The sequence below is a fragment of the Girardinichthys multiradiatus genome, chromosome 19 (genome assembly GCF_021462225.1).
Source record: "Girardinichthys multiradiatus isolate DD_20200921_A chromosome 19, DD_fGirMul_XY1, whole genome shotgun sequence".
NCBI classification, from domain to species: domain Eukaryota; kingdom Metazoa; phylum Chordata; class Actinopteri; order Cyprinodontiformes; family Goodeidae; genus Girardinichthys; species Girardinichthys multiradiatus.
In genome coordinates, this window is record NC_061811.1 from 12,432,168 (window position 1) to 12,456,033 (window position 23,866).

General features: G+C 41.9%; 1 protein-coding gene across 1 annotated transcript; it reads right to left on the reverse strand.

Annotated features, from left to right (window-relative positions):
• Positions 1-3,618: 3,618 nt before the first annotated feature.
• exoc5 (exocyst complex component 5) lies at positions 3,619-23,221 on the reverse strand. The gene is made up of 18 exons (XM_047345940.1): positions 23,002-23,221; positions 22,583-22,677; positions 20,265-20,412; positions 18,654-18,848; positions 13,872-13,936; positions 12,755-12,783; positions 12,555-12,664; positions 12,339-12,383; positions 12,092-12,232; positions 11,932-12,014; positions 11,642-11,851; positions 11,402-11,549; positions 11,200-11,308; positions 8,072-8,192; positions 7,877-7,963; positions 7,650-7,758; positions 7,317-7,532; positions 3,619-5,629 (listed from the first exon to the last, which is right to left on the reverse strand). The coding sequence occupies exons 1-18, from the start codon at positions 23,026-23,028 to the stop codon at positions 5,441-5,443; spliced, it is 2,127 nt and encodes a 708-aa protein (XP_047201896.1). The 5' UTR covers positions 23,029-23,221; the 3' UTR covers positions 3,619-5,440.
• Positions 23,222-23,866: the final 645 nt, after the last annotated feature.

Sequence of the window (23,866 nt, forward strand, 5' to 3'; positions counted from 1 at the left end):
TTAAGCAAAGCTGCTGTTGACATGGATTGACTGCTGTAATGCTTCATTGTCAGTGCTCCAGGAGGCAGAGCGGCCCAGCTCGGATGGGGAAGCAAATATGTGCCGAAAGCAAGGATTTATGGGATGTTGGGAGGAATAACTGGATGTGCAGGAGTGGACAAACAGGAAGTGACGATTGATGATTTATTGCACCAAGAGATACAGTAGTAAACAGATGCCGGTGATAAAAGGATGCTTCATTATTAAATAAGTTTCTTTTGAGCTACAAGCTGTTGAACAGTTAGTACTTGACAACAGCCTACAGATAGTGTTTCTTTCTAGCTATGATAGCTGAACTATACTGCTGGTATTTCAAACAATAGAATAAATGTATTTACATTATTTTATCAATACAGAACACACAAGAATCTCAAGCTTTGCGGGTCAAATGTACAATTCACACACACTGTTTGCCAAATAAACCTTAAAAGTTTAGCTTACCTTACATATTTCCTACAGGCAAAATTCTTACTGTCCAGAATAAATAAATAAATAAATATGCTTTTATGGGTCTTTTTCTTGGAACTACAGTGTCCATCAAAAGCACTCAGACCGCTTGAACCTTTTCACTTTTTGTCACATTTCAAACACACACTTCACTGTATTTTATTGGTGGTGGTAGGTAACTGAAAAGTGGAAGAAAATTCATACATGGTTTTCAAATTTTTATATAAACACCTGAAAAGTGGTGCATGCATTTGTATTGAGCCCCCCTGACTCAGTGCTTTGTAGAACAACCTCTTACTGCTTTTACAGCTGCAAGTACATGTAGAGGGGATATTTTGCCCAAAATAACTCAAGTTCAGTCAGATTAGATGGAGAGTGTCTGTGAACATCAATATTTAGGATTTAGCACATATTCTCAATTGTATTGTACAGGATTTATTTTAAGAATTTGCTACTGGTTTTTAAAAGGTCTTAATGGCCTTGCTCAATCGTATTTAAAGGATCTTATAAAACTGAATACATCAAAAAGAACCCTAAGGTCAAACAACTAGTTGCTCTTAGATGTTTCGAGGTCCAATCTTCTCTGTTGCGTCCCCAAAAGTGTGGGAAAATCTATCCATGAAAGAGCTGCTCATAACCTTGAGACTTTGGTTCTTTTAAAGACCTATCTCTACACCTTGACTTTTGTATTAAATAGACCTTGAGATTTTATCCATTTCTATTTTTACATTATTTTTGTTTTTATAACTTATGAATTATTTTGTTAATGTCTTCTGTATGTTTCTTTATATATTTTTTAAACTACTCCCATCATTTATTTTGTTCTTGCTTTGCAACACTTTGGGGCAACTCGTTTGTGCCACAGTGCCTTGCGAAAATATTCGGCCCCCTTGAACTTTTCAACCTCTTGCTACATTTCAGGCTTCAAACATAAAGACATAAAATTCTTATTTTTTGTGAAGAATCAACAACAAGTGGGACACAATCGTGAAGTGGAATGAAATTTATTGGATGTGTCAAACTTTTTTAACAAATAAAAAACTGAAAAGTGGGGCGTGCAATATTATTCGACCCCCTTGCGTTAATACTTTGTAGCGCCACCCTTTGATGCAATTACAGCTGCAAGTCACTTGGGGTTTGTCTCTATCAGTTTTGCACATTGAGAGACTGAAATTCTTGCCCATTCTTCCTTGCAAAACAGCTCAAGCTCAGTGAGGTTGGATGGAGAGCGTTCGTGAACAGCAGTCTTCAGCTCTTTCCACAGATTCTCGATTGGATTCAGGTCTGGACTTTGACTAGGCCATTCCAACACCTGAATACGTTTATTTGTGAACCATTCCATTGTAGATTTGGCTTCATGTTTTGGATCATTGTCTTGTTGGAAGATAAATCTCCGTCCCAGTCTCAGGTCTCTTGGAGACTCCAACAGGTTTTCTTCCAGAATGGTCCTGTATTTGGCCCCATCCATCTTCCCTGTCCCTCCTGACGAAAAGCAGGCCCAAACCATGATGCTGCCACCACCATGTTTGACAGTGGGGATGGTGTGTTCAGGGTGATGAGCTGTGTTGCTTTTACGTCAAACATATCGTTTTGCATTGTGGCCAAACAGTTTGATTTTGGTTTCATCTGACCAGAGCACCTTCTTCCACATGTTTGGTGTATCTCCCAGGTGGCTTGTGGCAAACTTAAAACGAGACCTTTTATGGATATCTTTGAGAAATGGCTTTCTTCTTGCCACTTTTCCATAAAGGCCAGATTTGTGCAGTGTACTTTTAATGTGTTTTCGCATGTAGGCCAAAAAGTTGCATTTTGGTCAGATCTGACCAGAGCACCTTCATCAACAAGCAGTGTTTCCAACATGGCTTGTGGTCAAGTGAAAACATCTTATGGTTTTCCTTCAGTGGCTGTCTTCCTGCAACTCTTCCACAAAGAGCAGATTTGTGGATTGGACTAATCTTAATTGATCTTGATAGGTTTTGCAGTTGCTCCATACTCATCATTTTCGGATCACTGGATAAGGTAATTCACAGTGAGAAGGCTTAAGCTTGCCAGTCTTTTTTATAACCTAACCCTGCTTGGTCTTCATGATGCTGTTTGTTCTCGAATGTTCTCTAAAAAACCTCTCAGGCCTTCACAGAATAGTTATATTCATAGCAAGGATGAATTATACTCAGGACTCTATGTACTAATTAGATGACTTCTGAAGGCCACACCTTTTAGATTGTTAGCAAACAAAATTGTGAAAATTATTTTTTGTTCCACTTCAGTTATGTGATGCTTTAGTCTGTCAAATGAAATGAAATATCACAAGCCGCAGCATTTTGATCAGAATCAGTCCACCGCTAAGTTGCACTGAAGTCTTTATGTTTCTGAACATGTATGCAAGATTTGCTCAAACTGATGATTAAGAGGGTACAGTCTTATCCACCTCTACAGTGTTGACAATATTACTAATCCCCTCCACCTGCTCAAACATCCACCCTCCCACCTAAAAAAAAAAAACACATCCCTGCACCTCTTCCATGTGCCCAGGCTGGGAGTCCCCGGGGCCAAGCTGCGCCGCTGCCTCCGTCTGCACGCCAGTTATCGTCGCTGGCCGGGCTGCGCTCCCCCAACCTCTTCCTGAGTCACGCACATTAATCGCCACAAAAACAAATAATTTCCAAATGTTTGGAAAATCCCCACTGTTTGCATCAGGGCCTAACAAAATAATTTTTACAAGCTATCTAGCTGTGATTAGGACTGAGAGAATTGAATTTATGTGGCATTGATAATATTAATATTAGCCTAATTAATTATGTTGTTTGAACTTCCACAGCTCTGTGTGTACCTTCTACACAACACTAACCAGCCGGCACTGGAGCTGAGCTCTGAGCCGTCTCTATCTCCCCAGCTCTCCCCCAGTTCATGACTACTGCACACAATTCATCAGCTCGTACAGATCTAATCCCCTCCGGCTCTGCTCACTTCCTGAAGTCTGAGAAAGAACTTTACTCTGGTGGCAAGAATTCCTATGAATACATGATGACTTCTACAGAAAGGAGGAGTGTTTCATCTCACTTTGAAAGTGACATTCACAGAGAGAGGCCGAGGCAAACTTTCTATTCACAGCTCTCAAAGTATGGCACAGAGTTGAATAATAAAATGCATCTTTATTGAATCAATAATTATGGTAAACAGCGGTGCAATGGCAGCAGCAAATAGTTTCAGGCATCAGGAGCTCGAGCTTTTTCTTATGCAGAGGGCAGTTAACGTGGACCTCCACTAAGCCGTGTGTAAAGAAGTCCCTTTTAAGTTTAGTTTGTTTCTCTAATCACAGGAGATCAACATTTCAGCCTCCTCTGACCCAGAAACACTGCAGATCAGATGAACAATGTCTTGGACTTTGCACACTGCTGAATGAGCAAGTGTTGATCCGTGCAATTTCTGAGACACATACTCAGTGACCCATCACACCAATCTGCGCCGTAATCTGTGAGCGGACCACCCAAAACCTCTAGAGAGGGATTCTCAGTCATGATTGTAGCTCAGATCACACTGCTTCTATGATGGCCTCTTGACTTCTCCTTTGAGACCGAGGGGTCAGAAGGTGGTCATGTGACTCTTCTCCACCCGCTACACACCAGCATCTGGAAAGTCTGCCTGGCTAGTCTGCTCAGTGTGCAAAGCACTGCTTGCTCAGTAGTAGGGATGGGCAACTATTGCATTTTTATATGAGTAAAAAATTATTGTAATTAAATGATTTAGAATAAATTGATAATGTTTGTAAACCCCTAAAACTGACATTTTCAGTGGGATCGATACTTTTGCCATTCCTGGATTTTTTCTCATTGTTAGTTTCATGAAAGCATCAATAAATATTAATATATCTGAAATACGGCTGAAACTCATTATTAGGTACTGTTTGGATGTACAACCACGGCACCGAAGTAGCCTATATGACAATGAGTTTAAGAAGCTTTAATTTTTGAGCAGTCTTTGTGAAGCCATGCCTGTATGCAAAGACACGTTTTTGAATGTAATGAATGCGTAAAATACATTTTACCACAACTGCAATAAATACAACAAAATATAATTAAAGTAAATCTCACCCATCCCTACTTTGTTATATGTTAGTAACTTTGACTGCATTACTTTTGATAAATAAAGCTTGAATGTTTATTAAAAGAACAAAATAATCCACGGCGTGTTAGTTTAAACTGAAATGCAGGTTTTAGAGACACATACCTGAGTTTGAACTATACTGACAACTAAAAACTGAAATAATGATGATTAACGCCTTACTGAAAACTCTGCACTTTATTCTTTACTGCAATGTAAGGTGCAGTTGGAGACCGTGTGTTGGAGTTCTGGGTTATCTTTGCAATGTTTTAGTTTTACCTCAGAACCCAGCACATAAGGAGAAGCACCAGATTAGGAATGCAGTTGCTCCTGGTCCTGGACGTCCATTTTAGAGCACAAGAATCAGCCACTGCTCCTTCGTAAGTTTGGTCAGACTTTCTGATTTCCAACATTTCTTTAAAAGGAGTAAATTTTCACCATATGAAGTGAAAACTGCGAAGATAAGGTCCGACTTGTTAGCCAAACCGATCAGATTCTCCCTTTAAAGCTGATTCAGAGTCAGTTCCTGTGCACAAGTCCTACTGAAGAACTTAAATATTTGGCACAAGCAAAAAGGTGTTTTTTTTTAAGCAAGCACAGACATAAGTAATTCACTTATCACATAAATTTGTCATAGATTAGTATTTAAAAACAAAAGACATTCAAGATCAATGAATACTTAAATTTCATCCTTTTACAGAAATAATGAAAAAAAAAGGTAAAATTCCCACATTCAAGGAGTATTGGCCTTCCAACCGTTGATCTATTTGTTGGAGACAGATCGAATGGCAATTAGTATCTTCAGAATGCAACATTATTTTTTTCCCCTGGACAGCAAGTCTCCAAAGAGTCATTAACTGAAATGTCGGCCCAGTCTGGCTGAACGGTAGTCCACTCTGAGCTGGACGAAGGCGTGCAGGAGGTTCCGATCCAGATTGGTCAGATGCTCACCTGAACAGACCTGTTTCAGGTTATCAGGAGCAACCACCAGAAGGTTACAGAGGGCATGGAGTGTGTCAAAGAGCTGCAGCACAAGAGGGACCTGAGGGCAGACAGACAGAAACTTCTCAGAAAACACTTTTTCAATGGAAGTTCACAATGAGGCAAAGCTGAGATTACATTTTGCAATTTTTAGCTCTTTTAATATTAAAAAACATGTCTTTCACAGGTGCATCTTGATAAATTAAAATAAGAACAAAAAGTGGATTTGGTTTAGTAATTTTAGATGTTTGTTTCTCTTATTGTTGCTGATTATGGATAACACCTAATGAAAACCTAAAACAAAATTATGTCAGTCAGTCAGTCATTTTCTACCGCTTATTCCATAGTGGGTCGCAGGGAGCTGGTGCCTATCTCCAGCAGTCTACGGGCGAGAAGCGGGGTACACCATGGACAGGGCGCCAGTCCGTCGCAGGGCAACACACAAACAACCATGCACACACACCTAAGGGCAATTTAGAGCTACCAATTAACCTAACAGGCATGTCTTTGGACTGTGGGAGGAAGCCGGAGTACCTGGTGAGAACCCACGCATGCACGGGGAGAACATGCAAACTCCATGCAGAAAGACCCCCGGCCGGGAATCGAACCCAGGACCTTCTTGCTGCAAGGCAACAGTGCTACCAACTGCGCCACCGTGCAGCCCACAAAGTTATGTTTCCTAAAAAATCGTAATATCATATACGACCAATATAGACAGACTTTTAACATAGAAATATTACGTTAAGACTGCTGTCTGGCAAGTGTCCAGCAGTGACTACAACTCAGCTTCAGAAGCTGGCTGTTCACAGAGAGCTGGATCTAAACATATGAATGGAAGGTTGAGTGGAAGGAAAAAGTGTGGTGGAAAAATGTAGAAAAGATTGTGAATCAAAGCCTAGTCAAGAGTCTGAGGCAGATTTACAAGGCATGGACATTATGAGCCACCACACACAGATGTATCCAGGACATGGGCTGCAACGTTCCGCATTCCTCGTGTTAAGCCACTCCTGAACCAAAGGTAAAACGGGATTGGACTGTTGCTCTGTGGTTCACAGTCTTTTTTTCAGTTGAAAAAATATGATGAATGTGGAAATCAAAGACCAATGATATGGAGGAAGAGGTGAGGAAGAGAATCCACATTGCTTGAGGTCCAGAGTTTAAACAATGTGTTTTATCAAGTTGAAGTCAGAGCAGCCGTCTACCAGGCAATCTTAGAGCACTTCATGTTTCCCTCTGCTGACAACCATGATGGAGATGCTGATTTAATTTTCCAGCAGGAGGGACCTGCCCACACTTCCAAAGCTACCAATACTTGCTTTAATGACCTTGGTATGGCTGTATTTCCCATTGAAAATCCACAGAGTTGCTGATGCAACCGGAGCTTCTTTAACACTTCAGCAGAGCCACAGCCTGATTGCCTCCATGCCACGCTGCACTGCTGTAGTAATTCATGCAAAAGGACCCCAGATCAAGCATATTGTACAGTGCATAGACATACCTTAAGTAGGCATATATATATGTATTGAAAAGGATTTTTTCAATGATCTGATGCAATGTTCCTATGACAGCCATCGACAGAAATTAAAATGTTTATAGACCAGTTCAATGTCATTGCTCTGTAACAGTTTACCACAACAGTACTTTTGGCAAAGTTCTGAATATTACAGAAATAATAGTTAGGGTCCAAGTGGGCAGAGCCGTGTTTGCCCGGTGATCAGAGTATTTCAGACCTGTGTCCCTTCACTCACCCTGAAATCCTTGGCGCACCGTCGGTATTCAGCCACGTCGCAGATGGCCAGCATGCCTCCCATCGAGCTGTAGCTGAATTGCTGTAAATGCTCGTGGATGAGTCTGTGAAAACGAATGCCCAGTTCCGTCAGCACCGTGTCCACGTTTTTCCCATCCATGGACTTCCGAACGTGATCTACCTGTCGGCTGACGTAGGCGCAAACCTTGGAGCAGGCCTGCCAGAGAAATAAAAAACAGGGACAAATGAAAATCTTCCGATGTTTTAGGAACAACAGGGTGTGTATAAGTAGGTGCATATGTTCCATTTTGCATGTGAGTTCAGTATCTCTTACAGTAGTATACTGGATCATGACATTGTTCTCATCCTCTGGCCTGAAATCGGTCTTCTTCTGCTCTGTGGTCAGGATGTGCTTCATCTGACCCACCATGCAGTTCAATGTTCTGAATGTAGAAGCAGAACAGATCAGAACATTTTTAATAAGGGCCGAATATTAGTAATTGGGTTTCATTGTCACAAAGAGGAAAATTTATTTTTAAATTTGCTACTAAACACACCGACCTGTCAATGCCCGTGTCTAGCTTCACTTCCATCTGCTCTATCACCTCCTTCTTCTTGTGCAAACACTCTGCCAACTTTGGAGAGGAGCTGCAGACAGATTACATGAAGCTCATTTTAGGGTGAATTGAAAATAATTCTGGTCTAATAACTAAACGAAAGTAATTTCTAAGATGTTATCTTTCAGTTGCAACTGACCTTATTAAAGGCATGAGCTGGTCGTTAAACTGTTTGTCAAACAAGTGGAAGATAGAGTTTGCCTGCTGAACAACATCCAGGAAGTACAAGTTGGCATTTTTTGCATCAGATGAGGGAATTGCTGAAGGGAAAGCAGTGAAATCATAGGAAAGGGCAGATAAAAACAGAAAAACATCATAAAAAAAAAAAGAAAAGGTATTTTTCACAAAATACAGGCATAATATCTGTAATTTCCCACAGTACAGCTTATTGCTTAGACTCTCAGATGACTGGCAAGAATGCAACACAGCCTCTTCAGCTTGTCTGGAGCTGCCTCAGCGTAAAAATAGTGGTTAGTAAGCAGGATCATGTTACATGAAATCTGCAGCTCAGGCTAAAATTATCTTTATCTTCATCCACAACTTCCCACCATGCTGAATTTACATTCACTTGAGAAAATAGCTAGTAATCCTCTGTTTTTACAGTTAAATATTTAGTTAGGTCAATATTGGCAAAAAAAAATTAACATCAACTTGGTAATATATATTCCTCGATAATTACTTAAATGTGACCTATTATACTTCCTTTTAAACATTTGGGATAGGTCTATGGGCTATACAAAACATGTTAATTACATTTTTCACTCATCATTCTCAGATAATGAGTAGTCACCTCCTCAGTTCCCCCTTTTTTTGAGCTCCTGTCAGAATGAGCTGTTTTAGGGCTCTGTCACCTTTATGCAAATTAGCTGTATCTGCCACGCCCCCTAACTCAATGTTGGGGGTCACGCCCAACACGTCGTACACCTGAAAATGGCTGCCAGGAGATGTGCAACAGTACAGTCATATATCTTTGGCCCTGAGTCAGACCCAGAAGAAGAAGAAGTGGAGCCTCCAGAACAACCATTAATCTCTGTTATCCGACAGCGGGAGAATGTGCATGGACACATGTGGGTCTTTGCAGCCAACAATATCTGCCTTTGAATGTAGCCAATGTAAAACATGTGTAAGGTAAAACCAGCCGGGCGAGACGTGATCCTCTACTGAAAATCAAGTGGGTGGAGCTCTGCTTCAGTTGCTAGTCAGGGGCAGGAGTCAGGTAACAAAGCTAGGTGCCAGTGTAATTGTGACGTCACAATTACACAACTTTTGAAAGCACAAGTTTTCTAGAAAAAAATAAAACATTCATTTATAGCCTTTTTTTTTTGCATTTGGACTGTTTGTAGAAGCATTAGAGACCAAAATGGAAGAATAAAAACGAACAAAAAGTGAATTTGCATTATAGGTCCCTTTTAAATTCCAAGATTTGAAGAAAATAATTTAGACATCTCAGAGAAAGAAATGTTATCTTTTGTTTCTACTATAAAAAAAAAGTTTAAAAATAATTCTCATTTTCAATTATAAAAATCTGACATTTTATTAGTTTGTCATGATCCACTTTCTGTTGTCTCTATTTTTATTTATCTTCGTACTTCTATGTTAAACAGAAAACTCTCTTTTTCTGACAAAGCTAGGTGAGATAGATACGTTTTTACAAGTCGTTTTTTATACATTTGTACCGATTTCAATTGTATGTAGGTGCATCTGAATCCGACTATATGGCTATATTGTACAGGAATGGGTGGAATTAAGTGAGTTTTGACCAAACTGGATTCTACGCAATCGATATCAACTGGGGCTGCACATTATACCACAAAAGCTAATTATAACATACACGATCTGAATACCTAAATTCTGTCAGAGAGCTTTTAAGTGTTTTGATGAAGCTGGTAAGAAACGTTGCCTGCTAAAAGCTAATCAACTGACAAAATTGCTATGTCTCCCCTTATACATAAATAAAAAGGTAAAAGTGTTATTGAATGCACTTCATATATGGTTTAACATTAGGGAATGGCTAATTTCAATATAGAATATTAATGCTGATCTCAGTATGGGCCTGCCTTGTAAAAGGATATGAAGGGGTTCGCTCCAGCTCCTAACACTGTTCTGGACTGATGGACAATTAAAGATCCCTGGATATGTTGTCAATATTGGATCAAAATAAGAAGAAGAAATATAAAACATCATGATACTTCTTCAAAGTATTCATTGTAAGTTGAAAGGAATCACCAAACAGCAAAGGAGTATTAGTTAGACTACAGTGCTGGTTAGAGGTTTACACACACTCCTCAGGGCATAAAAGTCATTAGTTAAAAGATTTATTCCAATTGTTTTTATATTGGTGGAATGATTAAACAACTCCAAGAGATTAAAATAAAACTACAACTTTATGGACAAGTTTGAATATATTACGCAGGATACAAAATTACACAATTATACACAGATCATCTAAATAACTTCTGCAGAACATTTTTAGGGTGAGAAGAGACAAAGACTGAGTAATTTGGCTTCAATAATGAAGCACGTCGGGAGGAGTCACAAACCAAAGAGAACCTTGCCAGCTGTAGAACATGGTGGTGGTAGCATCTTGTTGTGGGTCTAGTTTACTGCCAGTGATCCTGGTGCTTTGCACAAAGTGGATGACAACTTGCTCCTAAGTCTTCAACTTCACCTCATGTCAACAGCTAGATGGTTAAAAGTTGCACACAATTGTGTTTTCCACCTCAACAATGAACCAAACAGACACCAAAACTGGTTTAAAAGGAGATGAAGCAGCCAAACATTAAGTTTCAGAAGCTGCAACCCGGAAGCATCAAACTCTATTAAAAAATATATGGGTTGTGCTTAAACCAGGAAACCACCAACTAAAACGAGCTCTACCCTTTCTGGTAAAAAGAGCGGTCAAAAATCCCACCAGAACAATGTCAGAATCCGTTGTTGGCTTCAAAAACGGTGTTGCTTTTTCTGCAATTTCCATTTGGACTTTTATCCAAATAAACAGGTGTTGTATGCATGTATTTGAGCCTGTCTGTATAATTTCTATCCTATGTGGACTATAAAACCTTGTAGTAAATCTAAATTTTAGCCACCAATTCTAGGTTTTCTTTAAATCCTTAACGTTATTTGTTGTATTACAAAAAACGGTTTACATTAGTCTGTAAAAGCCCTGAATTTATATGACACTGATCCCAGTGATGAGTGTATTTAAACTTTTTGCTGTATGTAGAAGCAAACAGACACTGTGGTTCTAATGAAGACAGATAGAAGTACCTGCCAGGCCAATCTCCAAGGCATAGTCGATGTGATCCACACAGAGATGTTCAACCAGCAGGAGGAAGATTGAGAAGGCATTCTTGGGCAGATCAGAAGGATCTGAAAGCTGTGGAGCATTAAAAGAACAATAGTTTAATTTAATTTGAAAACATGTATGCATTAGTTAAATGCGCTTCTGGAAAAAGCGGAAAAGATTCACCTTGTGACATCTCTCAAAGGCATGACGTGTCTCCTGTAACAGGTTAACAACCAGTTCTGGGGACAGAAAGGTCTCCCCGTGGGTGTCAATGCTTGGACCCAGTGTAAGATTGGTGCGCTGTCTGATCCGCTCCTTTAGCTCTTGAATACTGCACAAAGACAACAACAGTTCTCATGTTCACCACAACAGAGAATAATTAAAGTTTGTACAAATGTTTCAAACTGAAGGTGAAAATCTGACCTGCCCGTGCCGATTGAGCGCTTCTGGTGGTTCTTTGAATCATAGTATCGTTGCAGAATCATGGCGCCTCGAGTGCGAAGGTATTCCCTTTCTATGTCAATGTAACTTTCCAAATAAGAGGAAAATATGCTCTTTATCAGCTTGGACAGGAATGTGTGCTTATCTGAGCCCAGGTTGAACTCTGTGAGCTTTGTGGCTAAAGCTGTGGTCCTGGAAATGTTGAGACATAAAATAAGTATGATTATGCAAATTAGTGAAGTCCATGAAACAGCAAGTGAACAATTTACTACCTGGTGTAAAGGTCATAGAGGTTCCTTAGGTACTGTTCTACATCTGAATGTCGAGTGCCATCCAGTTTTTCCCTAACATGAGCCTGATGGGACATAGGATAAGAAGTTAGAAACAAGCCGAAAAATGAATGAATGGATAAAAGAATCACTGTTAAAGTACCTGAAGTTTGTTCTCAAAGATGTTCTGGATGAGTTTGGCCATGACTGTCTCTGGACTGCTGAAGACCTCACCCACCTGCTTGTTGACCCTCTGGCACAGGGCTGCTGTGTCTTCAAACACATCATTCCTTATGTAGGCGCCCTAAGATGGACAGACAGTAAGAACAGAACAGAAAAGAGCACAAAAATGTTTTTATCTGGTGTGGAAACAAATGGAATAACATGTTAAAAGACGATCAAACTCTTACTTCTTGACACTGCTTAATATAGACGTCCACACAGTGTGCATAACCCTTCAAAAGAAAGACAGACGTTACCCTTCCAGCAACATTAATGTGCATCAATGCAGTCTTTGAACACGGCACTAAAATACTTATTAGCAAACTCTTGGAGTATACAAATGAAGTACCAATTAAATAATTCCCACAAAGAAAGACAACAGAACAAACGTCTTTCTAGGTCACCTTGAAATGTAGAAGAACTGCTGCGACCTCTCGCATGCGACCAATTTCCCCTCTGCGCTGGGCTGCAGTGAACTCCTGGATCAACTGCCGCTCCAGGTCGTGGTATTTACCTAGGCACCAATAAAAACAAACACAAAGATACATCAACCTTTTGCTAGTCTCAAAAGATGGTAGAGATTGAGTATTTATCAGAAACGTACTTGCTATTTTTGCCTTGACATCTGCAAACCTGCCACACAGAGTAGCATAAAAGATGTTCATAAGTGAGAATATCTTTTTTAATGATGCAGTTTGAATCGTGTAATTCTTTAAAGATATGATTACAATGACAGGAAAACAGGGCATACGTGTACATACTCTTTGAACATTCCCAATCTGGTCACATTACAGGTTTTTATGTATTTTATTGAAATGTTATGAGATGGACCAACATAAGGTTGCACATAGTTTTGAAGAGGAAGAAAACTGATACATAATTTTACAACTGCAAACATACTGAGCCACAAGCCATGGGGGGGCACAGCAAACACGTAGAAGAACGGGCTTCAGTCAGATGACACCAAAACTTAACTTGTTGGTCAACATGCAAAAATACTATGTAGGAAAAACTAACTTGGCACGTCCTTGTAAACACAATATCTACGGTAAACAATGGTGGTGGCAGCATCATGCTGTATGGATTTGTCTCTTCAGCAGCAAAGCTGGTCAGAGTTGATGGTTAGGTTGATGGAGCTAAATACTGGAGCATCGTGTAAGAGGCTGCAAAAGACTAGGGTCCAGGGTGGATGTTCACCTTCCAGCAGAACAACAACCCGAGACGTACAGCCAGAGCTACAATGGAATGACTTAGATGTGTTACATTGCACCAGCCAACATCCAGACCTGAATCAAATCGAGAATCTGTGGCAAGACCTGGAAATTTATGTTCTGGTGTTCTCAGTTCAATCTGATTGAGCTTGAGCTAGTTTGCACAGAAGAATGAGCAAAAAAAACTATTCAGTTTTTAGATGTTTGAAGCTGGTACAGAAGACCTGGAGCTGTAGTTGCAGAGAAATGTGGTAGTATTAGTAAATGAATATAAAACTTTTTTTAAGGTTTTACTTGTAAAGGATATTGAAAACGTTTTCCTCATTCACTTCACAATAATCCTGTGTGTTGGTCTACCACATAAAATTCAAAAAAATATATAATGTCTGTGACAAAAAAGTAAAAAAAAAAGGGGGTGAATACTTTTGCATAGCACTGTGAATAACACAACACCTTCTTCTTGTTGGACAGCACTCTTGTCTAAAGCTGCCTCCAGGAGGTCTGACTCACCTGTCGAAAGGCAGCTCCTGGGCAATGAGATGCAGCTTCTGAATGATATCAGCAGCCTCTTTAATCTGAGGGTTACAGAGAGAGAGCGCATGTGTGAGTGTTGGCGTGAGAGAGGAGGAGATGTCAGGTGAGGAGGAAGAAATGAGATAGCACAACAGAACCATGTGAGGTGGACACTCAGACAGAAAGTGGGCAGGCCGCCGGCGGTGTCTCCAGTTGAGGGATCATCATCTTTGAGCAGCCTCCCTCCACCTTCCCGTGTTAAACAGGAAGCTGATAACAGACAGGCTGCGCTCACCTGGGCATTGACAGCAACAGCAGCAGCAGTCCTGACTTAGCAGCACATCCAGCTCTTTACTGGCACGTCTTTTCTGAATGGGCTGTAATCCCACAGGAGGCTAAATCGCTTTCAATAATCTGTCCGGCCAGGGATATCTGTGAAAAAAAGGAGGCCCTATCGAGAACACCCCCCGCCCTTCCGCACACATCGGCTGAAAAAGCCCCAGACCTACGAAAGGCCCGCCGTCCGCAACTCCTCTGTTCCTGCAGATGCCTGCCTCAGCTAACATCATTACTCTGCTCCCGTGAGGAGGATCCAGCCTTTCTGCTCGGCGAAGGTTTTCTAAGTATCTGTCCCCCAGCTAAGATTAGCTAAATCCCATGTAAGTAATGTAGCCGTCTCCCTGCAGTCAGGGTTTAGCAGCACTTGTCTCCACGCTGGCGGCCCAGCCCTCCCTTTCAGAAGGATTAGCAAAGCCATCCCCCTTCAGCTATTCACTTGCAGCTTTTCTCTTTCCCCCCTCATATAGAGGTATGCTCAGGAAAAGGAATCTGGACAGATATTTCTGTATGCCTATTGGTATACCAGCTCCATCTCAACCTTCAGTCTATAGGATTGACCCTATACTCCCCTCACTACATCCAATCATGTTTCTATAAAATCTAAAGTCGACTATCATGACAAAACTACAAAATCAAACTTTTATGAGTCACTTCTTTCACACCAACATGCCACTGTGCAACATGTGTGGTTTTTATTGCCCCTATATGTACCATCTGGCTTCAAGCTTCTTCACGGAAACATACCACAAAGCTGTAGACCAGTCAAATTCTCCCTCTAAGACAACTTACTGTAAATGCAATTAGTTTTGACATCCACATCTTGACATCCATGCTCATCAATCAACCAGCTATTGTCAGACAGTTTCATTAATCCAAATTAGCTGAGGGATCCAACCAAGGGGATAAACTTGACAAATTAACAAGGGTGGGTTACCTCATAATCCTGTTCATACTCACCTCCAGCAGTATCACAGCAAGGGCCTTCAACAGTGGTCTCACACACACGTACATACCCTAAATCTTCCTATTTGTGAGATAAATAGGAAGATAACAACAAGATGGCGCCGCAGATGGTCGCCTCGGCGTGTTGGTGCGCATTGTTTTGTTTTGTTTTTTGCTTTAAAACGGTCTTCTGTGATGGTACCCGGAGCTCTCTCACCAGAGAAGAACTCATGAACATCAGGGCTACTACACCAGAGGAGTTATTTCCAACATTTCTACCTACTGCTCTGGAATATTTGGACATTCTGGTCAAAGGTGCGCTCACCTTTGTTCACGCGGTGAAACGCCGGAAGAGAGGGAAACGGGCTGGGGTGCTGGTACGTCTTCGACAGCGTGGACTACGAACACCGTTACCTGGAATATTTCTCTCTAACGTGCGCTCACTTCCCAACAAAATGGAGGAACTACAACTGTTGTTGGGGAAAAACAGGGACTTTTATTCATCGGCAGTTTTGTGCTTCACGGAGACGTGGCTGTGTGGATTAATACCGGACTCTGCGCTGCAGCTGGCAGGATTCCAGCTCTACAGAGCGGACAGAGACACGGAACTCTCCGGCAAAGCGAAAGGTGGAGGAATCTGTTTTTACCTCAACAGTGGTTGGTGCAACGACGTGACAGTGATTCAGCAGCACTGTTCTCCAGACCTGGAATCCTTCATCATAAACTGTAAGCCTTTCTATTCCCCCCGTGAGTTCGCTTCGTTCATCCTGGTCGGTGTTTACATCCCACCGCAAGCTAACGTGCAGGTCGCACAGCGCATGCTCGCCGACCAGATACTGAGTGTGGAGCGGACCAACCCGGACTCCTTAGTTATCGTCGTTGGTGACTTTAACAAAGGTAATCTGACCCACGAACTTCCCAAATACAGACAGTTTATAAAATGTCCGACCAGAGAGGACAACATTCTGGATCACTGTTACACCACCATCAGAGACGCTTATCACGCCGTCCCACGTGCTGCACTGGGCCAATCCGACCACATCATGGTCCACCTGATTCCTGCATACAGGCAGAAACTAAAGCTCTGCAAACCTGTTGTGAGGACGACAAGGAAGTGGAGCAGTGAGGCTGTGGAGAATCTCCAGGCATGTTTAGGCTGTACAGACTGGGATGTGTTCAGGACTACTACCAACAGTCTGGACGAGTACACAGAGGCTGTGACTTCCTACATCAGCTTCTGTGAGGACAGCTGTGTACCATCATGCACCAGGGTGAGTTACAACAACGACAAACCCTGGTTCACAGCTAAACTCAGAAGGTTAAGACTGGATAAGGAAGAGGCCTTCAGGAGTGGAGACAAAGACATATACAGAGAGGCCAAGTACAAGTTTGGCAAGGCAGTGAAAGAGGCCAAACGACTGTACTCTGAGAAGCTCCAAATCCAGTTCTCAGCCAACGACTCTGCGTCTGTCTGGAAAGGGCTCAAGCAAATCACCAACTACAAGCCGAAAGCCCCCCACTCCATCAACGACCGACGCCTCGCCAACGACCTGAACGAGTTCTACTGCCGCTTTGAAAGACAAAGGGACAGTCCTGCAACCATCTCCCACGACGCCCCCCAACAGCTGCAGCCACAATCCACCACCCCCACCTCCCCAACCTCAAGAGGGGCCTTGGCACCTCCAACCCCCACCAGCCCCCTACCCACGCCGAGGACGGCTCTTTCCATCCAGGAGAGGGACGTCAACAAACTCTTCAGGAGACAGAACCCCCGGAAAGCTGCTGGACCGGATTCTGTCTCACCAGCCAGCCTGAAGCACTGCGCTGATCAGCTGTCTCCAGTCTTCACAGACATTTTTAACACCTCACTGGAGACATGTCATGTGCCAGCCTGCTTCAAGTCCTCCACCATCGTCCCTGTTCCCAAGAAGCCAAGGACCACAGGGCTTAATGACTTCAGACCCGTCGCCCTGACCTCTGTGGTGATGAAGTCCTTTGAGCGCCTTGTGCTCTCACACCTAAAAGTCATCACCGACCCCCTCCTGGACCCCCTGCAGTTTGCCTACAGAGCCAACAGGTCTGTAGATGATGCAGTCAACCTAGCCCTTCACTTCATCCTCCGGCACCTGGACTCCACAGGAACCTACGCCAGGATCCTGTTTGTGGATTTCAGCTCTGCCTTCAACACCATCGTCCCAGCTCTGCTCCAGGAGAAGCTCTCCCAGCTGAGTGTGCCCGACTCCACCTGCAGGTGGATCACTGACTTCCTGTCTGACAGGAAGCAGCGCGTGAGGCTGGGGAAGCATGTCTCTGACTCCCTGACCATCAGCACCGGTTCCCCCCAAGGCTGTGTTCTCTCTCCTCTGCTCTTCTCCCTGTACACCAACAGCTGCACCTCCAGTCACCAGTCTGTCAAGCTTCTGAAGTTTGCGGACGACACCACCCTGATCGGACTCATCTCTGATGGTGACGAGTCCGCGTACAGATGGGAAGTGGACCATCTGTTGGACTGGTGCAGCCAGAACAGCCTTGAGCTCAACGCTCTAAAGACAGTGGAGATGGTTGTGAACTTCAGGCAGAACCCAGCCCCACCTGCCCCCATCACCCTCTGTGACTCCACAATTGACACTGTGGAATCTTTCCGCTTCCTGGGAACCATCATCTCCCAGGATCTCAAGTGGGAGCCAAACATCAGCTCCCTCATCAAGAAAGCCCAGCAGAGGATGTTCTTCCTGCGGCAGCTGAAGAAATTCAACCTGCCAAAGACTATGATGGTGCACTTCTACACAGCCATCATTGAGTCCATCCTCACCTCCTCCATCACCATCTGGTACGCCGCTGCTACAGCCAAGGATAAGGGCAGGCTGCAGCGTGTCATTCGGTCTGCTGAGAAGGTGATTGGCTGCAGTCTACTGTCGCTCCAGGAACTGTACACCTCCAGGACCCTGAAGCGGGCAGGGAAGATTCTGGCTGATCCCTCCCACCCCGGTCACAGACTCTTTGAGACTCTCCCCTCTGGCAGGAGGCTGCGGTCCATCCGGACCAAAACCTCACGCCACAAGAACAGTTTTTTCCCATCTGCCACCAGCCTGGTTAACAAAGCCCGGAAACCACCCTGACATTCCCCCTTTCCCCCACACCCCCCCTTTTTTTGCTGACAGGACACCTGTAACCTGTAACTCTATGCGTTACATTAACGCTCAGCTTGGACTCCTGCTTTACTTGCACTGCTTTACTTGCACAATGATCACCTGCACTGTTGTATTGCTCTTGCATCTTATACTGCTCTATATTTACTCTCACTCACTTAAAACTGTGCACTTATATTATATTATATTGTAGATATGTTTGTACTGTTTAACTTGTATTGTATTGCACCGACTACGCCAAAACAAATTCCTTGTATGTCCAAAAACGTACTTGGCAATAAAGCTTTTCTGATTCTGATTCTGATTCTGATTCTGATTCTGATAAAGGAGCATTTTGCTGCTACTTTACCTTGTCTGGGTTATTAAAGACATCACTGCGGAGGTCTCCATCCAAGAACTCGTTGAAGTAGGTCATTAGTCGTTGGGCTTCCACAGCCCTTTGGCGAGGTGTGTTCACCCCTTCGAGCTGGTCGCCAAGGTGACAAACCTTGGTGGCTACGTAGCTGATGTGCTCATCAAGCTCTTGGAAATGCTGAAAGGCCACCTGAATGGAAAAAATCCAAAAAGAAGGTTGTATAAATTGGAAATTTGATACATCACACAATAAGCTGCTTTTGTTTTAAACGGTCTGTCGGATTCCTACTGCATTCTGCACCATACTGCGTCATAGGAGGAGTAGTTATTTACCGTGCAAATTAAATGAATGGGTCAATCACTGTCCAGACCCAGCTAGCATGTACATATAGGGTGCACACAGGCAGGAAATTGGCTAAAAAATGGGCAGCAGATGGGATTGTCTGCGGGTTGCTTAGTGTCGCTATGTTCTTTGCCTATACTGATCCAGAAAAACTCTGTGTCAAATGAGACCTAAATCAGCCCTATAGGTGTTGCTAATTTCTATAAATCTGTCCTAATAAACGGTTGAGGCCCATCTAGCACATACTAGGGAGCCCGATTTGTTTTTGCTTATAAAGATTGCATTTGGTTAAGCTCCATGGGCCCCATACAGGAGGCCTGTTGTGAGCCCATGCTAACGTAGTACCCATCTAGCTGGAGAAAAACCATATGGGGCCCACATACACATGTTGGTTGGGGATGCGTCTATTTCAGTAAAGAGTTGTTGGGCTTTTCAAGTTTCAAATCAGTTTATATTATTTATATATATATATATAAAGAGAGAGAGAGAGAGAGAGAGAGAGAGAGAGAGATATACATGATTTCTCCTTTTTCTTAATGCATTTGCTAATAAACATTTGGACTAAAATATTGTTCTCAAATGTTAATCTTATGTTTTGTGCCAGAAACTTGATTTGGAAATGCATACCCAAAAACTGGGGTAGCTATAGGAAACCCAATCCACTGAAAAGGGGGCGCGTTTCCATGTTATATTTGTATGCCTTGTTTTTTTATATATACTCTTCAATTTTAAATAACAATGTAATCACTGAAAATAGATCACGTTACTCAGTCAGGACAAAGTGAGACAGATGTGGAATAACCCACAAAAACTGTGACATTGCACACCTCCAGAAATCCAGCCTACATGGAAACATTTTAAATGGTAAATGGACTGAACTTATATAGCGCCTTTCCAGTCATACAAACCACTCAAAGCGCTTTACACTAGCACCACATTCACCCATTCGCACTCACTAACGCTCACACATTCATACAACGATACGCAGATCGGTAGGCAACTTGAGGTTAAGTGCCTTGCCCAGGGGCACATCGACATATGGCAGGAGGAAGTTGGAATCGAACCCGCAACCTTCTGATTGCAAGACGACTACTCTTCCTACTGAGTCACAGTCGCCTTTTAAAGGTTTTCTCACCAAAGATTCTGTTTATGTGTATTTCAGGGGTGCATTAGGAGCACAAAACCTGCGTTTTGCAAAGCATCTGTTCTAGTGTGGACAGGGCCAACATCAAGGATAATGATGTTTTCAAGCAAACAACATACCTGGTTGCTTCTTTGCAAGTCTTGAACTTTGTGGGCAAATTCCTTTGCCTCACGATGACACTGTTGCTCGAGCTTCTCCACCTTCCGCTGGATTTTCTCATCCAGTTGCTTCAGCTCCTCGATGTGGCACTTAAATTCATCCAACAGTCTATTTCAGAAGACAAGCAGAAGGTCCCATTGGTCTAAACAATACATTTTAAACTCTTTAGATGAAGGAATAATTGATTACAACAAGGTTAGATCTGTCCCACTGACCTCAAAGATACAGTAAATAGTTACAGGACAGTGTTGAGTGTCTAATTCCTGGGTCCCTTGGCTTAAAAAGCTCAGACAACTAGCAGCTTCGTCAGCTGCATTTTAAGTGCCATTAGGACTACAGAGCAAATGTTCTAAGTCAGCACCACATTTCAAGGAGTAGGAAATATCCCAAAATGATGAGTGTATAATCTTCTGACTAATTCCTTCAGCAGTGGCTGCAGCTTAAAGTCATCTTCCATCCTCTCCAAACAGACGCTCGCTTCCCCAGCTGGTGACTCACAGTACGGTGGCCTCCTCAGATATGTTGTCGCTGACTCTTCGCTAAGAGCTTCCGAGGAGGTGCTGGCAACAATTTGTGGTTGAAGCAGATAAAGCGGGACGGATCTACAGTAAAGTTAAACTGGTGTGGCATTTTTGCTTACGAGATGCAACTCTGTCCCCAAGTGTAAACATCACAGAAGTGGGGAGAAAAGCATGCAAAGGATTTGTAAACATATTTATTTCTAAATTTCTCCAAGCCATCAAGAAGTCTAAATCTGCGCAAAGGAAGCAGAGATGTGCCGTATTGAGGATTACCACTCTTAGACGTTGTCACAATTATTAGTTGCAATACATAAAAAACAGTTATTATTTTTGAATTGGAAAAAAAAAAAAATACAAAGTCGAATTAACTAAAAAAGGGGCAATAAAAATAACATTTTTAAACATTTCAACAAACCTGCTCAAATTAAAGGTTGTATGTTAATAATATTTTAATTAAACGCTGCCAGAAAACTGCATGAATATAAATGCACTAATATGAAAATTTATAATAAACAAAAAAAGGAGATAACTGACGAACTAAAGGCCGTAACTTAGTGATGATGTTAAATAGCATTTTGGTGAAAAATTCTCTCATTTTCAACCAACCCCCATTAATAGCAATCTTAGGCAAAGTGTTGTGCCCTGATCAGTTAAAGACACTCTGATACACAGCCAAGAACAGAAGATTTTCAATTGTAATGTGACAAATGTGTCTTTTCTTCACTTCTTTTGGTCCATTTTTAAATCTCAATTGACCTGTTTTTGCATTTGAATCTGTAGATCATTTCTAAGCAAATTTTAATTAGTAATGCATGAGCATTTAGTTTTGCGGTTAAATTTTGGTTGTGCAAAGAACCTCGAGCAACGTCTCGATTTGAAAACGGCTTAAAAATGACTAATCCACATGGATCACATAAACAGCTACAACACTTTGCAAATGGGAACATTTCAATTAGAACAACATCTGTTTGTGTAAATGACTCAACAGTTTTAATTACCAAAATTCAAAACAACATAAGGAAACTCTTTGTAATAATTATGCAACTTTTCTTGAAAATATTTAGATATATTATATCAAATTTACCATCTCCATAAAATAACTTTCAGGACTTTTTTGTTTCAACAAAAATCATGAAAAAACCTAATTCGTCAAATCTGAAATTGCCGTTTCATATTAGGGCTACTACTAATGATTAATTTGCTAATCGATTAATCTGTCGACTATTTTTTTGGATTAACTGATTAATCATCAGATAGCAAAAGGTGCTTTATAGGAGATTTTTTACAGAATTTGAACCAGGTGAAGCTAAAGCTATGCCATATGAGGAGTTCTGATTAGAGCATATTTACTGACAAAGGATTTTCACTTTATATGCAAAATTTAGATATTTTTTGAACAATTCTGGCCTAATTACTGCTCTGAGTGGGCTGTTCTTTCAGCAAATGGCATGTTATATAGTCTGTATACTCCAGTTAACGATTATTAGATTACTAAATTAGTTGACATTATTTTAATAATCAATTAATCCCATTAATTGTTTTTAAAACTAGTTCACACCGGAAGAAAAACTGAGAATCGGTGTGATCTGTGCATCTCTAACTGGAAATTGATACACACCTGCTGGTCAACAAATGGTTGCTTTCAGAAACTTAAAAAAAAAAGATAAAGTTAACAATAATAGGATGCCATATAGGGGAATTTCTCGTATTTCAGTGCAGTGTGTTGCAGAGGTGACTAACAAGCATCTATTTACTACCTTTTGGGGTCAAATGCCTCAGCTCCTCCTTTGGAGCCTCCTCCAGGAGTCCTCCAGGCCAACCTCTCAATGTACTCATCTGCGTCAAAAGGCTCCTACATGGGGACAGAAAACAAAGTGAAATACTGACTAGAACATAGCATGAGCAAATCATAAGATTCCCAGAGAGCAGACATAAATATCCCATCAAATATTAAATCCCAGCTGTGATTCTCCTGCACACAGTCACAGTGACATCTCCAGGAAGATGTAAAGTCGTTCGTTTTCTTCTGCATTTTACTGAATGAAAGTAGCATATTTCAACTGCCGACGTCGTCGCAAACCTTTCTTTACACACTAAAAAGGTAAAGTCAGCACCGTTTAGCGGTTAACCATTAGTTAGCCTGCTAGCTAACACAGCTTGCAGCAGTTGTTTTTACCTCGAACAACTGAGCGGTGGTCGCCATATTCACGCTTCCCCTGACAGACCCGTAAAATTAAGTTTTAGGACACCCAATCAACAGCCAGCTACCACGACGACTTTTGCTGGGGTTTGTTTTCTCCTCTCAGTTTTACCCTTTGTTGACAGCTAGCTTGTTAGAAATGCAGTTTCCTGTATGGCAGGGAAGGGTGGGACAGATAAGGGCTGTCCGAGGCTGAGCCGACTCAGTGTACCGGTTCGTTTAGGTTGTCAGCTCCCGCCTTAGACCTGCTGATGTACAAGAGGAAAACAAACTACAATGCCTTGCTAAAATATTAATACTCAAGGAGATTCAAGCATGGTTTTAAAGATTTATTTAATTAAAATAATGTTGGAAAAGTGTGACATGCAGTATTTAGCTCCTTCAATCAATACTTCGCAGAACCACCTTCAGCTGCAAGTCTTTTGAGGTTTGCCTCTATCAGAGATTGACATTTTGTCAACTCTTTTTTACAAAATAACTCAAGCCTATGGATGGAGAGTGTGTATGACTGGGTCAATTTAACACATGTGTAATTCCTTCTGAATGTTTATGGTCATTGCCCAGCTGAATGATGAACCTCTGCCCCAACCTGAAGTCTTTTGCAACTTGTAAATTTATCTTCATCCATCTTCCCATCAACCCTGTCCAGCTTCCCTATCCCTGCTGAGGGCAAGCATCCCCACAGCATGATTCTGCCACCACCATGTTTCACCCTGGAGAGAATGGGTTCAGTGTTGTGCTGTGTTCATTTTGCTTGACTGATAGCATTTAGCATGGAGGCCAAAAACTTGCTCCACCTGACCAGAGGACTTCTTCTACATATATATAAATGTATATATAT